This window comes from Nyctibius grandis, chromosome 1, assembly GCF_013368605.1.
Source record: "Nyctibius grandis isolate bNycGra1 chromosome 1, bNycGra1.pri, whole genome shotgun sequence".
Lineage (NCBI taxonomy): Eukaryota > Metazoa > Chordata > Aves > Nyctibiiformes > Nyctibiidae > Nyctibius > Nyctibius grandis.
This window is the reverse complement of record NC_090658.1, coordinates 115,369,435-115,387,073: the sequence shown is the minus strand read 5'-3', so window position 1 is coordinate 115,387,073 and position 17,639 is coordinate 115,369,435. Positions and strand designations below refer to the sequence as shown.

The 17,639-nt window shown below is 36.7% G+C and overlaps 1 protein-coding gene across 6 annotated transcripts in view; it reads left to right on the top strand.

Moving 5' to 3' along the window:
- Window positions 1-17,639, top strand: part of KIDINS220 (kinase D interacting substrate 220) — a 79,052-nt gene that overhangs the window by 43,546 nt on the left and 17,867 nt on the right. For 5 of the 6 annotated variants that reach the window (XM_068400689.1, XM_068400696.1, XM_068400681.1 and 2 more), the window contains 2 exons: window positions 13,296-13,474; window positions 14,851-15,077. In XM_068400689.1, the coding sequence (XP_068256790.1) occupies window positions 13,296-13,474; window positions 14,851-15,077 (406 nt within the window). Of the gene's footprint in view, window positions 1-13,295; window positions 13,475-14,850; window positions 15,078-16,912; window positions 16,988-17,639 lie in introns of those variants that run through there. The other variant, XM_068400724.1, reaches the window with a different exon arrangement.

Genomic DNA, 17,639 nt, shown 5'->3' with positions numbered 1-17,639 from the left:
CATTAGTGATCTTTTTCACTAGATGCTTTGTTTTTCAGTATTTCAAAGAATAAGCAATGCTTTCACAACATACAGAAAGTGTAGTAAACCAGAAAGAATCAAGTAGTCAAGCATTAAGAAAAGAAAGAATAAAAATATTTGCAGTTAATTACCCTCTATATATGCATTATGGTATATGATTTATATGATCATATGCTATTTTGCCCCCATACGATTCCTGTCTTGTGACATACAGAATTTAATTCTGCAAACTGTATAGACAGACTATGTAGTGAAGGGGAGGGCAATTTTCTGTCGCGTCTCAGTGCTATCTGTTGTAGTTGAAAAGAATGCAATAGGAAAACTAAATTAAGATAACTGAAAGCCGCTCTAGAACTCTTCATCAGAGTTTGTGTGATGCTGGACTAGTCACCTCTATCACACGTTTCGCTTGGGACAGTATTTGTGCCTCTGTTGGGAGGTGGTATACAGCTTTTGGTTCTGTAGGCTGATACTAGTTCAGTGTTCGGAGCTATATCTGAAGCTAGTGGGAGCTCTGCTTTCAGTAGGTGGAGTACTCTGGAAAAAAAAACAGATATCTCAATTTGGTTACTAAATAAATATACCTATATCTCTGTGCTTCAATTTGTTACTAAACCCAAAAAGTATCTAACTAATACATTCTTATTGTGAAGGATTGTTGGGGAAAGTAAAGTTGCGAGTGCTTTTCTATAGATATTATGATGAATACGGAAGATGATATTGATGAGTATGAAACCATTTCTGTCAAGAGTAGTGTATCTTTACTGTACCATACTATGCAGAGATGGGAAAAACCTATTGAATGTTACATTGGTAACATTTTCCTAGAGTCTTTAAAAAAAAAAAAAAAAAGCCAAAATTCGGCTTCCATTTGTGGCACAGGCACACCTCTGTGAACAATCTTTATGAACTGGAGTCACTTAGACTTCTCTCTTAGTAGCAGGTAGAGACACTAGGTTGTCTCTTTCATAGAGGGAAACAAGCCCATGCTTTGTAATTGTGTCAAATTTTGAAAATAAAAAAAATACTGAGTGTGCATTGTTGGCTTTTGGTCCAGATTCTGGAGAAAAATGCCGTTACTCTTTTTACTTCCTTAAACTGACTTGCTGTATCATCTCACTTCTATCCTCTCACTTCCAGCCTCTCGCTTTGCTGGTCTGGATCTTTGCTTGATTTAGCTTTCCAGTTGGTATACTTATTAGTATTTACTACTTTGGGTTTGTGTTGCCTTTTCAAGTCATCTCTCAACATCAGGATTTTCATGTAGTCTCTCTCCTTGCCAGGTTAAGCTCCTAATTCTTATTTCTTGTCTATTGTGTTCTCCTTCCCCTTTCATGTTTAGGTTGTTCTGTGGTCAAGCCCACTATTTTCATTACCCACCTCTTCCTCCAGGTTTACTTTTGTTTTTACCATTTTATTTATAATTGTAACATACAGTTAATATTCTTCTACATTTATGTTGTGCTGTGTTCTCCTCCATATTGCTGTAAAGTCTTCCTAATGTCATTTTTTTGTGATGCCAAAATAGTTTGCAGAAGTTGCAAAAAGCAAATTTTTAAAGCCCTGGAGTGGGATAAAATATGTGGGCTTTCTGTAAATGAAGTTGTAAGAGAATTAAGTTGTCAGATTAAAGCAAGTTTCTGTTGAATGTTTGCAACTGATACTTCTCAGACTAGTAAATTAGCCAGCTATGGGAATGTGCTCTCTTGTGAAGACTAAATGAAACGTCCATGACACTAGCATGAATGTCAGTGCCAGATCTAAATAAATGATACACTGGGAAAAGTGTCTGTGGCTTTTGTAGAGAGAAGATATGTTTCAAGAAACTGAATTCTCGGCAGAGTCGATGAACATGTGAAGGAGGCAATGTAATATTTTGAAATTTAAGGAATTTTAAGCAAGATCTGGATCTAAGAACATTTAAATGTATTAAAATTTAAGGAAATAACAGGCAAGATTGCCTCAGGAAAACAAAAGAAGGAAGTGAAAGATAGGAATAAGAGTCTCGTGAGAAACTTGCAGGTAAAGTTTCTGAAGATACTACTTGTGCTCTTTGACATACTTGTAAATGGTCTGTCAGAGGGAGAAGATGCAATGCGGGGATATAACAAGGACAGCTGTTTCACAGAGCATTGTGGAAGTAGCTATGAGTAAATTGCAGATCAAGGTCATTGTGGATATAGGTATCATAACATACTGGGGAAAATAATGTCGTCTGTGATCCCGCTAACGTAGCAATGGGCTGTACATCTGCATGGAGGAAAGAAATTCACAAATCATTGCTGATTCCTGTGAAAAAATATGTTCAGTGGGTGCTCAGCAACAGTCAGAAATGGAAGAGTGTCTTTAGGAGTTACTAGTAAAGCAATGGAAAGAAGGAAGGTATTGTATTATACAAATCTGTGATGTATCTAAATTCTAAACACTATGAGATTCTAGTCATCACATTTCAAAAAGGTTGTACCAAAGTAGAAAAGATATTAAAGAGGAGAGCCCTAGTCTCACTTCAGATTTTGCTGTGAATATCATCACTGTCCAATTTCCCATGCAGTGAGGAGTCCCAGTTTTGCTTGAATACTTTCTCCTCTCTTTTTTGGATTTTCAGGTCTTTCTCAGTCTAGGACATTTGAGTCATTTATTTCTTTTCCACCAAGGCCTTAGTTTTTCATTTCACTTTGAGGCTCTGAGTTTTAGTCATCTCACTTTTTTTCTTGATACTTTCTACTGCTTAAGGCTGTAGATGACAGTGATTTGATACTGCCACCTTGGTGATTAAAAATCATGCTATTAAAGCTGATTGTATGGGAAGGAATGTCTTCTCAGTCCCTTTCCTCATTAAGTTTACTCACTAAATGAGATAATCTGCTGACCACATTTTATCTGCTTATATCCTTCTTGTCATGGCAGAAACCGGTCTGCAGTACTTTGTGTTTTGGAAGATGTTCCTGGAAGTCACTGAAGTGATTTTGTAACCCTCTTGCCTGTAGGCCTTTGTCCTTCTGAAATCTGAAGGTGTTAGGGAGAGATTCTGCATCTATAAGCTAACAAGTTCTCTTGTAGATACGGCAGATTTACCAGCCGGCCACCTCTTAAAGCTGTTAGTAGTTGGACTGTCTTCTGATAAAGTCAGTTCCATGTGTTAAGGTTTATACAGTTGAAAGTGGAACTTCAGGCATGTGTATGCCGCTTGAGTTCAAGAATGCAATTCAGAAAATGACTGACTAAACTTGTAAACACTTGAAAAACTATGGATGTCTGAATTTTTACCCCTGAAGTTCCTGCAACATCTACAGTTCTGCTAGTGGGAATGCCCAGAATTGCTAATGTGAGGCCTAAATCTTGTGCTTACTTTGCATCTAGAGCCTGTTCAGGATCCTTGAGAGTCAGTAGCTGAAGCCTTTAAAAAGCCTAGACAAATAAATGTGGTTTGAGCATGTCTGCAACAGGAGGAAAAGATGAGGTTTAGCAGAAAACGCAGCAGCAAAGACTACTTTAATTCAAAGATAGATGTGTTTAAATCAGTTATACCAAGTGCTGGGGCAGGCTGTATGACATGTTGCAGGAATCTTCTGGTCCTGGTGAACATGATGAGTTGTCCAGGCAGGCATGGCCACTGTAGTAAAGTTCCAGTTTGAAAAGAAAATGGCAGGGAACACACTGCAGGCTAGCAGAACAATTTAATGACCTACTTGTTATGGAGATGGAGGGCCCCTTGGGGAAAAAAAAAAGTCAGTGTAAAGTTGACAATAATCCCTGCGAATTTCCTTATGATCATGGGTGGATACTGTTGGGGTAGAACATTCACCAAGGAATTTGATAGATCCATGGTAAGTATTGTCATTTCTCTCATGCGGTTAGGATCCAGATGCCATATCTTTCTGAATATACTTCTAGCCATTACCTGGTGAAACTATGGGAAACATAAGGCTGGTGCATCTAGGGAGATAGTCCTAAGAGAGACCATGACTCACGGTCTCAGTGCTTAAAGATACTCACTGGGGAGAGGAGAGCACTTGTCCCCAGAACTGAATGTACATTTTGCTTAATGATACAGAATTTGCGTATTCACACAAACCTCTATTCAAGTGCTTCCTACTGGCTGGTTTTAATGTTACTCTGCTGGTGCTTGATGTCATGAGGCACAGTCCTACCTGTCATTCTTTGCCCAGGCTTTGCTCAAACTGGGGTATTAAGACAGGGCTTATCGATTCTTTGTGGATATATTTGTGGACCAGCAAATAGTTGCTGGTCCCTGAATTTCTGTGATGTGACTATTCTTATTTATTCATTCAAAATATTAGAACATGAGAGCTTGGCTCAGGATAGAAGAAAATCTCATGAGCCATCTGTTCAGATTAAGATCTCCACCCTTACTTAATCTCTGTGAAAACATGCTTTTTGGGAAACTGAAGGAAACTATGGAAATCAAGAATCTTAAATCTTTGATTTTGAAAAAAGATATATGTCTTCCAGGATGAAAAAATGGTTATGCTTTCCTCAGAGTTGTAAGTAACCATTATGTAAAATTTAACAATGTATAATTCATCCGTTACTTGGGCTGAATTTAACCTCTGCAGTAAAGTATTTGTGCGTATACGTATGCATGCCTACTTGTGATGGATGTCAAATTGAATGGCAAAATGATGTGCCACAGCTCAAATTTAGAATAATATAATAGCTTTCTTTTACTCAGGATTCTTTTTTGTGTGTGGGGCTAAAGGATCTAAGTCAGCCATAGCTTATTTATTACTTTTTTAAATGCTTTTGTAACTCTTACACCGTTCTAAGGAAGAATTTGTGGAAGACATCTGCTCTGATTTATCAATAATGGAAAGTGTTGGGGTTTCTTCATTTCTTCGGTTCTAGATGTCTTTCCAGTTTCAGCACTGGTGTATGATTTTGCTTGCTTTTTTCCCAGTCTTTTTACTTGAAGTTACCTCTTTTTGGAAGCAACCACAGAAATAGTTGTCTCTAGTAATGGTAACCAGAGAAATACTTAATTTCAAGTTACTAGACAACTCATCCTCTGTTTCTCTTTTTTTCCTTTTTTCTTCAGATTAAACTGGTAAAAACTAATTTAGTTGTAAGTGGAACAGCAGTTGATTACTGTAGGTTTGGAGTTCTATAGCGTGGCTTCATGGGTGCTCTGTTTTACTGATAAGTTCAGATCTTGTGTGATACGCCCATGTGAATCCAATTAGGAAATCACTTAAGCAGGTTAAAACATTTTTCTTTCACATACAGTTGAATATTTCTACTTCATTGTTTACTACTTCAGTTTAAGAAGGTGTATTTACAGCATAGTAAAAATACCACCAAGATATAAATGATATAAAATTATTTTATTAAAGAAATTTATTTTGTAAAAAATCAGAAAATATTATTCTGTAGCACTAGTAGTAAAATTTATTTTTTCCCATGTAAAGGCTCATTTATTTTTATAGCAATTTGATGACACATCTGCTTGCTTTATTCAGCTGAAAAGAAAATGTTGGTTCTTGGTGTTTTATAAAATTGCTTTGTTAAATTATTTTCGAAATCGTTCAACTTTTAACAAATGACATTTGATACTAACATTGGAAAGCAATTTCAGCTAATTAAGTAGATCCTTCTATAAACCATTGGAACATTAAGATGACAAACTGTTCATTCAGGATTATTTTAATTGGCACAATTATTGCAATTTTGTTGCAATTATGTGTTGAGCTAAAAGCTTTTGTCTAAATCATTTGAGGGGTTTTGTTAATATACATAAGTAAGAAGAAAAGAAGTAAAATAAAAACTGAAGATAAGCATTATCTGTCTACTTTTTCATTACACTGCTTTAGACAAGTATCTATTAAATTATTCTTTTAAAAAAGTATGTTACATGTTTTCAGCAAATCTTTAGCAATCTTAAAATTAAGTTACATTTCAAATGATCTTGCTCTTCTGGAAGGTTATTATGTTAATTTCCCGTTTTGACACTGTTTAAATACTTTTTAATAAAAAGGGTGAAATTAACTTTTGAGGGATTTGCGAGTTGTGTAAAATCTATTGATGTATTAATTTAAGAAGTGTAGCTTTTTAGTGATTATAGAAACTAAAAATGAAAAAGCTATGGAAGGTGCCACATTCATCACTATGGCTGTAATGTTCTCTGCAATCATCTTTTGCCCAGGCCAGGTTTAAATGAATCACTTCCTTTAAGTAGACAATTTAATATTCTTGTAGACCTCACAGTGAGGCACTACTTCTAAATATTAAACCTACTTTTTGTTTTTTCAGTTTCCTTTTATTGCCTCCTACTTAAAACGCAGGGCATATAAAGTTATGTTTCTTACTGTGCCAATAATGTGGTCTCAATGATAAAACGTGACATATCAGTTGAGTAGTAGGTGGTTGTTGCCCAGACTGTCTACTCTACAGACCTACATGAAGCGAGGCGTAAGAGAAAAGTAAAGAGAGTACCAGAGGACATGACAAGTAAGAAGGAAGTTCAGATGAAAAGGTAATAGGGAGAGAGAAAGGATTGGAGCAAAAGCTAATCAGAACAAGACAGAGGAGTATTTTTAGCTTGTTTTAGTTAGCTTTGTAATACAGAGTACTAAATCCTATTTCTAAAATACTTTCCAGATAATTTTAAAAGCTTACAGTAGAGTTAATGTGCATTAATGACATCTCTCAAAAGCTCTCCTGTGTATTTTTCAAATCGCTCCGAGCACCATTGATTGATACTAGTTTAGGGTAGAACACAGAAGCCTTAGTTTTAGCAACACTATAAACAGTTTCTGGAAAGAATATTTTTATTTTTGACCTGCATAAGTCAGTTCATGAGACTTCTGTACTTTTTGGGGTATTGATAAAGTTGGGAAGTAAAATTGGAGGTGATACTTTTTGTGTCTGCTGAACGTTTTTTGTCAAAAGTAGAGTATTTATTCAAAACCTGAGAACATGGGAAAACATTGTAAGGTAAAATGGTAAACTGGAAATGCATCTCTCAGCTACATACTGCCGGAGGCCCATATCCTGGCTCTTACCCCACAATAAATGTGATGTAATCTATCTCTCAGGAAAAAAAGAGATAAAATACTTGCTTCATATTCAGAAAAGACTTGTGTCTCCTATTGCTGTAAAAGCCTACCACTGAGCAGTAGCATGGAATACCAAGTTCTTTGGAAGCTGATGCTCTAATATTCCTTGCAACAACTTGCTCATATGCCCATACAATAAATTTGCCTCATTAGATCGACTCTGTCATAAGAAGCTGCTTCAGAAGGGTAAGATAAGGAACAGATCAGGTTGTATATATAATATGCAATATTTAATGTATAATACATAATGCTGTGTAAAGGAAGTGATGTGTCTTTGGTCCTGGTTGACTTGAATTTTGGTTATTAACCTGCTGATGTAGTGTAGCAATTGTACCTTTTTGCCTTCCATTTCTGGGTAGCATTTGCAACAGATGGATGGATTAGTCTCTGACTTACTCTCAGAAGTGTAACTCATGCTTCTGTAAGTGAAGTATTTGCCATGGGCCTTTGGAGGAGTGTCCTTTTGCCTGGTCCTGAGGCTTGACTGTATGCCATAATGGAGCCCCAGAAAAGAATCTTGTGCGGGAGACTAGGATGAACACTGGCCATTTCTAATGCTAAAGGACCTGCAAATATTTGCTGAATTTCTGAAGTCCTACAGGTGGAGGTATTGAATAAAAGAATTCCTGCATAAAGCCGTAAAGTAGCTTTGTAACTGACGTTCAGTAATGAAAAGACCAGTAATGAAAACCAGATTAATACAGTATTCTTGTGTTTCACTTGTGTGAGTGATCTTGTTGGACTTGTCAGTTAGTGAGGCATAATTACTTTTTTGTTTACAGAGCAGCTTTGAGCAGTCTTAGATTGTTGTGCTACTCTGTTTCGCTGCATTTCCATCTGTGTAATAAATATATTGATTTTTAAAAAAATTCTTTTGCCTTCTGTAATTCAAATACCACTGCAAAGCTGTGAATGAATCCAGGCATTTGTAACTGTGTTAACGCTTGGTTTAATTATAAAGAATGCTGGTGTAGGGTGCATTGTGAAAAGTTGTATTAAAAATAGACCTTTTTAATATGGCTCAGTGACAGTGCATGATACTGGGTGTGGGAGATTAGTTTAATAAATATCAGTCTTTTAAGGATCAAAATGGTTTTTCTTTCTGAAATGATCAAAAGCAGGAACACTCAGAAGAGGTGCTTTATCTACTGTTACTTGAGTTGGATAGAGTCAGTTTTGCAAAGCAAGCTTTCCTGAATACCTGTGGTAATAGGAGTTTTTAAATAGCTATTGCATCTGTTCAGTGAAGTGTCTGTCTGCTTAATATGCACTGAGGGGTTTACAATTTTTGTCTAGATAGATATATCAAGTTATAGCTTTCTTTTTATTGGTCTTTATTAAGTTAAAGCATTGATTCCCTTATGTTTTAATATTGAGTGTGTAATGACTTTTTATTCTTGGCTTTATACAAGCATGTATATGAGCAAATGCTGTTTTTCAATGTCCAAATAACCTGCTGCAAATTTCAGTTTGAAACTCTATTTGCAATACTATTCTTGATATGTTAATAGTACTGCAAATTTTCTGGAGCGTTTTGTGTGAGAGCTTTTAATCCAGAAAACACGCACCCTTGGGCATGAAGATACACTCTCACTATACTGACCACACATGAGAAGATTAGGATAAATAACTTCAGAGCAAAGCATGATATTGTTAGTATTTGATTATTAGGTTTTGGAGATCAGATGTCTAATTAGCAGACTGTGAAGCATCAAAATTTCATATTGCATTCCAGAGTGGCACAGATTTTCTGGTTTGCTGTTTTTCAGTATCAAATCTTTAGAAAAAATATTTTCATGTCATTTTTAGTGAGAAGTTATTTCATTATTTTAAACAATATTTTTTGTCTTAAACTGTATTGAGAGAAAAATTTAAAAGGCATGTGACAGATATGACATGCCTTCATGCTCATGCCTTCTATTGCTCTATTTATTATTTAATATCAATTAATTAGGTCTGTTTCTTTTTATGGAGTGCAAAATTTAAATGACTCTCATCCACGTAGTTACTTGCTCCTGTAAAACACGAGGGGAGAAAGTAAATCTTAGATGTGCAAAGAATAACTTGTAGAATCTCTGTTTGGAAAGAGCAGGGAGAATGGCCCTTCAGGGTATGAGGACTTGCAGAGAAGTCAACCTTCCATTTGTCTGGGAGCAGCAGGGCAGGCTGCACCGTGGAAGGCTGGGAGCTGAGTAGGACAGCAAGACAGGCAGGGCATTGTCCCCATGAGCAAGGGGTGCAGTCCCACAGTAGCCAAACAGGAAGATCAGAGCAGGTTTGGTGACAGTAACCAGGAGCAGCAAACAGCCCAGTGGCCTGTAGCCACAAGGCACATTTTAGGTCAAGCCAGGAAGTCAAGTCAGTGAGTCAAGGTCATGACCAGTAAGGTCTATAGATGTAGGTCGGGCAAGGACCAAGGGCAAAGGCCTGAGCTTGAAGGCAGTTCTCAAATCAAGCAAAAGAGGCCTCCGATGAGGGTTCTTGCAGCTCGTATCGCAGCAGTCCGATCCCAGGTTACTCAGCTGCACTGTATCAGAGCTGCCCTTGAGCACAGGCAGCGAAACCCCTGTCTGGGGGAAGAGGTGATAGAGCCTCTTGGAGTACTCCAGGACCTGACGTAACCAACCAAACAGGGAATGTGGGCACAGCACAGCCGTCAGTGTGGATGAAGGTAGTTGATGCTGCTGCCATTTTGACACCACCTGGTTGGGTGGTAAAGGACCACATTCTGTGGTGGCAACCACCTCCTGCAGTAGGTGGTGAAGAGGTAGGCTTGTGTCATGGATAGCCCAACAGCCTAGCATCTGAGCAATGCAGGCAACATTCAGTGCTGGAACCACTGTTGGTCCATGGTGGTTATTTTCCAAGTCAGTTGTGGAAGTGCAAGGTGAACATACACTAGAAAAAATTTGGAGCAAATTCACAGTCTATTGAATGGAAGACAAGATGACACACCTATGTGTTCTTGTAGTAAATTATTTTTATTTGAGGAAAAAGCCAGAAAATACATCATTGTTCAAATATAACTTAACCACACTGAAAGCAGTTTTTAACTTTAGGTGTGCAGGGAAAGGACACGTGTGGAATAGTGGAATAAATTTTTAAGTTTCTTTTCTGTCAATGTAATGTTCTGTTTTGGGCTCATTCCTTTTAAATTCAAGTAGTTTCTCATGGAAACAGATACTCTGTAACACTGAGTTTTTGATGTTTCTGATTTAAAGAGTAATTCTTCTACCTCAGGAAGATCTAGCCCCCAAATGAGAATAGGATGTTCACAGTGCTTTCTTTTTAGATCAGTGTGTTTATATTTTAGAAAAAATAACTCCTAAAGTGCTTTACATGCTAACCTTTTATTTTTTTATCTGAGAAGTACAGGCACATGCGATTTTTGTGGCTCTTTGCCAAAAGATTATCATTTACATAAATATTTCTTTCAAAGGCGTAGTTTAAGACATTGAGCTGAGGAGGTTAGAATAGAGACCTCAATCTGCACACCAGCAGTGGGCTATTGGCTTCTGAACAGTAGCTTTGTTCATCGTATTCAGAACACTGTTCGCATTCAGACTTAAGTAGAGCTGGCATTAGAATTCAGCTAATTTGTTTCATGTGATTCATCAGCTGTGTGTTTTATTTAAATCTGCGTCACATTCTCTTTTGGCTTCTTATTTTGTAGATTTAAGTGTTGAAGTAGGCCACTCTTTAACTCTTCAGTCCCTGACTTAAAAAGGGACTTAATTTTCATTTTGCCAGTGTTGAACTCTTTTCTAGAATACTCACAGTAAATATATATAACTAAAGGGTGCATTAGTGGGTTTGGGTTTTTTACATTTCTGATGTTAAATAAATACATTTACAGTCAGTTTAGTCATAGTTTTATATAAGGCAAAATAAAAGAACCTAAGGTAGTAGCTAAATATTAGTGTAAAATATACACTTCTCAGATTCTGTTGAGTATACAAGTTTTACTTTTATACTTCTAATGTTGTTGTTGTTTTTTTTCTTTTGACCATTCACTTCTTGAGGTGAGGACCACTTTTGGCTCCTATTAGTTTTCTTTGAACACTGTTGGAGAATGAACTCTTTCCATTCTTTGAAAGTATAACCTACTTCTGGTGTCAAGTACTCTTCTTACAGAAGAACCACCTTTTATTCTCTTAAGGCTGGAGACTATGAAGCCTTACATGCCTTGAACTTCCCTGAAGCGGATAATCTCACTGCCATCTGGACAGCTGCTCATAATGATTTACAGGATCAGAACCTTTGTTAGAATAGGCTACACTTGCTTTTATGCTTTATATTTGTTACATTTTCCTATGCTGTAGAACTAACATCTCACTGTGAATAAAGTTATTTGTAGATACTCCTTATGACAGTATGGTATGGCAGTGTCCTCCATCTGTTAGGTACATGGTCCATTCAGATGTTTTCCAGTAAAATTTATAGGAATTTGTTAATTCTGCTTTTAGTATGGGGCAAGACTGTCCTAAAAGATCAGATTGAAAGATTAACACACAGTTAAAGTACATTTTTAATGTAAAAGAGTTGCACTTACTTCAGGCATCTAGCATTGATCCTCAATTCTTTTATTTCTCTAACATTAAATGCTAAATATTCTATGTAAATCTGCCACTGTTGTCTCTGGAATAATCCCATGGTACATAAAATTCTACTTTTTATGGAGGATCTAAAAATAAAAGATCATTGCTTTTAAAAAGCTAACAAATTGTGAAATAAGGTAAGGTCATTCAGCTAATGATAGATTTAGTTCATTAGCTGTATTCAAAATACAATTAAATTACAACGAGATTTTTTTAACTGTTATGTTCCTTTCTCTTCATAGACACATGAGCAGTTATCTATTTAATGTAAGAGATTCTTGGTTGCACCTTGATAGGTTACTGAATGTACCTGAGGGCTCCTTCCTCCCTCCATCCATCCATCTGTGCACTCCTTTCCCCCGTGACAGCACTGGTAGTTGTTTTAGCTGCTTTAACTGTCCGGTAATCAGAGAAAGTCCTTATGCTTTCTTTGTGCTGTGCTAACTTCTTTTTAGCAAGTTGCAATCATTCCTTTTGATGGAAATGTGATCATAACATGTCTTTGAGAACAGCCATTAACTAGTGAGGTGCATCATTCATTTTATATAAAGTTTTTTAGTTTTATATTCTTTTCTCATAACTTTTTTCTATTTTTACTTTAGAAACAGCATGGTTACTTCACTGGTATCCATATAGAGTGCTGTGACAGTCACTTTGTAGTCATTACTATAAACATATCTGAGTGCATTCTTTCACTGTTTCCATTTTTATTGTACTGAGTGTGAGAAACATTTTTTCATTTTAGTAATCTTTAATTTAGATTATCATTTCTCATTTGGTATCAGATGAGATACCAGTCATGATACTATGAGATGAGATATCAAATAAGGTAGGTCCATCTAACCCATCATGTCAGCTTCCATCACTTGCTTGCATTTGGTAAGAGCATTTAATGAACTTCCACAAGGCTAACATTTGATCCTTCTCCTTGTTCTTTCCTGAAACTGTCCTTTAAACTAGTGCTTACAAAAAAAACCCATCGTTGCTTGACAAGAGTCATAATGCACCAGCAGTCCCATATATTGATCATATCTCATTGTTTTGTTGTTCTCTTCTGTTTGTGGCTTCTTGTCTTAGAAGGTGAACTACTTGAAAGCAGGCTGTTGTTTTTCCACTTTTTACCATGAAATCATGCACAGTTGGGTTTTGATCAATGTCTAAGATGCCTGAGTGTTCCTGTTACAAGAAATGGTCATTTAAAACTGAGATTTTTAACCATGGGATTTCTGATTGGGGTATCAGAACTTGAATGGATGTTTGAGGTTAATGTTGACAAATGTTAACTTCCCCTTACTTTGGATTTCATGTTACTGATCTATAAATTCCTGATCTGATTTTAGTCTCCTGTATGGCTTCTTTGAGATTTCTCTGAAGCATACAATTAGATCAGATTGCTTAGCAGTTTAAGATTTTTTGCATATTAGAAAATGTTAAATTGTTCTTTCTGCAGACAGTGCAGCTCTTTACGGGTTCTCTTCATTTTCCGGAGAACAAGGAGAATGGATGCAAGTGTAGTAGTATCTCACCCTAGAATATCACTATGAAATGGAAGTCATACTCTAATAAACACGGTTTATGATTTATCTAATTTTTTTCCTCCCAGAATTTCAAAGAATATTCCTACAACTAAAGATGTTGAACCTTTACTTGAAATTGATGGAGATATACGGAACTTTGAAGTATTTTTATCTTCGCGAACACCTGTTCTTGTTGCACGTGATGTAAGAACATTTTTGCCATGTACTGTAAACTTAGATCCCAAGCTACGAGAAATCATTGCAGGTGAGTATGCTTTCAGATAAATGTAAAATGAGAATTGTATTATTTCTTTTCATTTTTTGTAGAGCTGCTTTACATGTTATGCAGAATCCTGAATTGTTCATCAAATCAGACCTTCAGATTGTCTGATTTGTCTTCAGTAACAGGCCATTCAGTTTCATTTAGTAGCTTTGCTATAAAGGCCAGATCATACTAGACTAAAGCATCTCTTTTGGAGGGGTGAATCTACTGTTCTTGATTTGAAGACTGCTTTAGCAGATGGAGGAAACCAGTACAGCAAATGATATTTTAGTAGCAGAGGTGCAAGTTGACTTCTAGATCTTTGTTAACAATTTTGAATAGTGTCAGTAAGATCCTGTAGAACTGAAGGCAGTGAAACAAAGTGGAATGTCTCCATTTGATGTATACCCCAGTAGATACTTGTGCAGTTGGTGCCCATGAGTTACTTTTTAGTCTGCAACAGCATGATATTTAAATTCATCCTGGGGCAAGTGTTGTTTATTGTGCAGCTATTGTTAAGCAGTTGTCTTTACTCGCTTGTAGTCTCAAAAAACGCTATCAGGTTCAGGTATGTTCTGTTCTGCAAAAACACTCTGCTCAACATTAAATGTTCTGACTGCTCAGCACTGCTGTGGATTGATGTGGCTCATGGTATGGCACTTCTTGTCCAGTCGTAGGGATTGCTGTTGGCTCTGGAGTAAGGCTAAGGCATCCTAACGTTTCCACCTGTTAAGAGATGCTAAAGCTTTGAAGAAAACCAGAACTTTAAATTCAAAATAGGATCCTCATGAGTCTTTATTCTGACAGTCAGTATTCTAGGTGGGAATGGAATTCAGGTATTAATAGTTCTATTTGCCTGTCTTTTCTGTTGTGACACTTTTCTTCAGTCCTCAACTGGAATCCTTTTCGTTCTTACTTTTTTCCAACTTCCTTCTCTGCACTTGATAGCTGCAGTGGGATAGCCTAACTGTGTTCACAAGCTCTGTCTCATTAGCCTCTTCAGAAACAGTACAGGTCTGACTATCACATCAGATATACTTACCATCAGAGACGTACTTGGCATGGTGTATTCCTGCATTTCTTCCCATTTGGGTTTGGATTTGTAACTTGTTCTCTCTGAGGGAGAATGTTTAGAGGCATTTAATATGCTACGTAAGTTTATGCAATAAATTGTTCTAACTCTCCTAAAGTCTCCTGTGTATATGTGATCCTCAAGAGAAATCAACTGAATGCAGCTGAAAGTGACATTTGACATTCTACTTGATGAGTTCTGAGTGGAGTTAAATACACAAAACTGTATTGTAATGAACTGGCAAACAAATCAAAACTTTTTCAAATGTTTCAAACAATCTCATTTTTTTTACCTTTTTATTTTTCAGACGTTCGTGCTGCAAGAGATCAAATGAATATTGGAGGACTGCCTTATCCCACATTGCCTTTACATGAGGCACCTGCTAGAACAACATCTCTGTTCAGTCAGCCTTCATCAGCTTGCTCTTCTACAACCTCCTTCAATGGACCTTTCAATAGTGGAGTTTTATCACCGCAACCTCATAGCAGTTACTATAGTGGTATGACAGGACCTCAGCATCCATTTTACAATCGGGTAAATAATTGAGAACCAATTAACATACTTTTGATTTAATCTGGTAATATTGTAGATTTTATCTATAAAATGTTAAAAAGATCCATGCAAGTTTTATTTAGGAATGGAGAAAAGTCCAAAAGTTGGTGAATTTCACAGTAATGTTCAGTCACTGCAGTCAGGGGGAGAAATGTGGTAATTGCATCAGAAAAACAAATTACACAAGGGAGAAAAAAGGTCAGATCGTTTTGAGACACTGCTCAGTTGTAGGATTTTGCAGGGTTCTTTTTATTTTTCTGGGGTAAACTGTGCTCAGTCATTCACATACTTGCTCACAGACATTGGAAGGGAGGGGTCCTGGCTTTTTCTTTGTGACTTTGTTTAAAACATACAGAAACTCAAGTGGGGAGCTACATCACAAGAATGTATGTCTGTCTTCCCTTTTGTCTCTTTTTAAAGTTATTCTGGGATCTTTTCCCTAAACCAGTGTTGCACTGTTTAAAGGAATTAACATAAATTGCATAAAACATACATTTTTGAGCTGTTTGTGGGCCTCAGAAGACATAGTCCTGGGTGTGGCTCACTTGAAACCTGAATCAAGTACTTCACTGTATAGTCAGAGTCTAAACTTTCTATTTTTGTGGGATGTATTCAGGATTTTTAAACTTTATTTTTTACTTCTTTTTTTTCCTGCAGTACTATCAGGAAAAAAAAAAGTTGAAGTAGAAAGCTGATATAAGTCATAGCTTACGTCTATATCCAGGAAATGGCCTCAACTTTAAGTAGATTTTGACCGTAGGTAAATGTTTAAGCTAATAAGATGGAAAGAAAATTGAGTTATTCCTAAATCAGTGTTTGTTAACCAAGGCAGAAAACAGTACATGTAGCACAGAACTTTTAAAATTATCTGTTCTAAAATTATCCTTCTATACCCTCAGTACAGTGACAATACACTGTTTTGTTGAAAATAACTTAAAATTACATATACTTTGAAGTAGTCCAACACTGATAGATGCTTGTCACATGAATCTTCATGTTGATACTAGCTCAGCTTTGTTAAAGTAGGTGTTTAATTGGAAGCCCTGTTTTTGTGTCTGTGTTACTGTACATGACAAGGTTTAAAGTATAGAGTGATACACAGTTGAAACTTGTATGTTTTTTTGGCTCTAATAAGCATTACAAAAGCAATTATTGGGGAGTCATAAGCTGTGCTTACAATCAGTGTATTTGTTCGTTTGTATTAAGTGCATCCACAGCCTTCCAGGCACGCTTACTTTTTTGCCTGCTGAAGACTAAAATACTTCTGTTTTGGCCTTTCTCTCTGGAATTTTATACTGCCCTTCTAAGGTACAATTGTTTTTAGTGTTTCACACTTTAAAACATTGACAAAGAGCTGTATTCATTACTTTGGAGTCATAAAGGTACTGGCATGAACACCACAGGCTGAGGTAAGTGATGAGAACCTTGTAATAGTAGAAAATTCAGACTGAAAGGCTATTTCCTTCAGGATTTTCAATTGTATTTCACTTCTTAGGTTTTTGTAAGAATGGTGTTTAAAAAAAGAACAGCAACTGAAGAATATGCTCTCCCCAGTAGAAGCTTGAGAGACGTCTTGGATACCTGTATGACACAACACAATGGGTTCAAATGCTTCTGTGGAAATGCCTGAATTTTATGCAAAAATGCCCTAAGTTCTGGGGATAGATGCCTTATTCAGACCAGTAAATGGTTCCTGTCCTGTTGTCTTTAAGCATTCATTTGTGGTTAAGAAAAAAGCCTTTTAGCTGTTGGGGAAAAAACTTTATTTTTAGGAAATACAATTTTTTTATTATGTATGTTTCTGCTTTGTTCTTTAGATGCTTCTGTGTTATGGACCTTGAACTGCCAGTGACATAATGTATTCATTTTTGGTTTAAAACCCGATTCTCCCTCTGTATGGCTGTAAAGGAACAATTATAGTCCCATTTAGCAGCTCTTCAACTTGGCGCTTTGGCTCTCAGTATAGGACTGTGCTGGACGTGTACATTTTACCACTGTCTAATGGCATGGCTACCAGTTGGATTCAAGTTCAGCTTCTCAAAATCGCTGCTATCATGGATCATTGTGGAGATCATGTTTCTTATGGGGAAGGTCAGAGCAGTAGGCAAGTCTAATTGGGATTTCCTGGGTGGGAGCTAGAAATTATGGTATGTGAAGACTTTTTTTTGCAAAAGAGGATCAAATTCTCTGATACCTTGGAAAGATAATAACCACCACGCCTATACTTTATAGGCTATCTGCAAACTTGGAGAACAGCTCTACACTGGTTTATGCCCAACATGTATTTATATTGATCTCATATTTTCACGATATCTGTATTACCATACTTCAAATGAAGATTGAGTCTGTGGAGTTCAAGCCTGTAATGGAGAATTAATCCCATGGTCGTGAAGCAGTGGAGTAGCTGAAGTGGGCTCAAGGCATAATTAGAAATTATGGAAGAATTGTGGGATAATTGCCTTATTGAACAAATTTTTTTCATTGCTTTGTAGTTTGATGACTCGCAAGCAGCAAACAGGTGCTCACTCTGCGTTTCAGATAGTC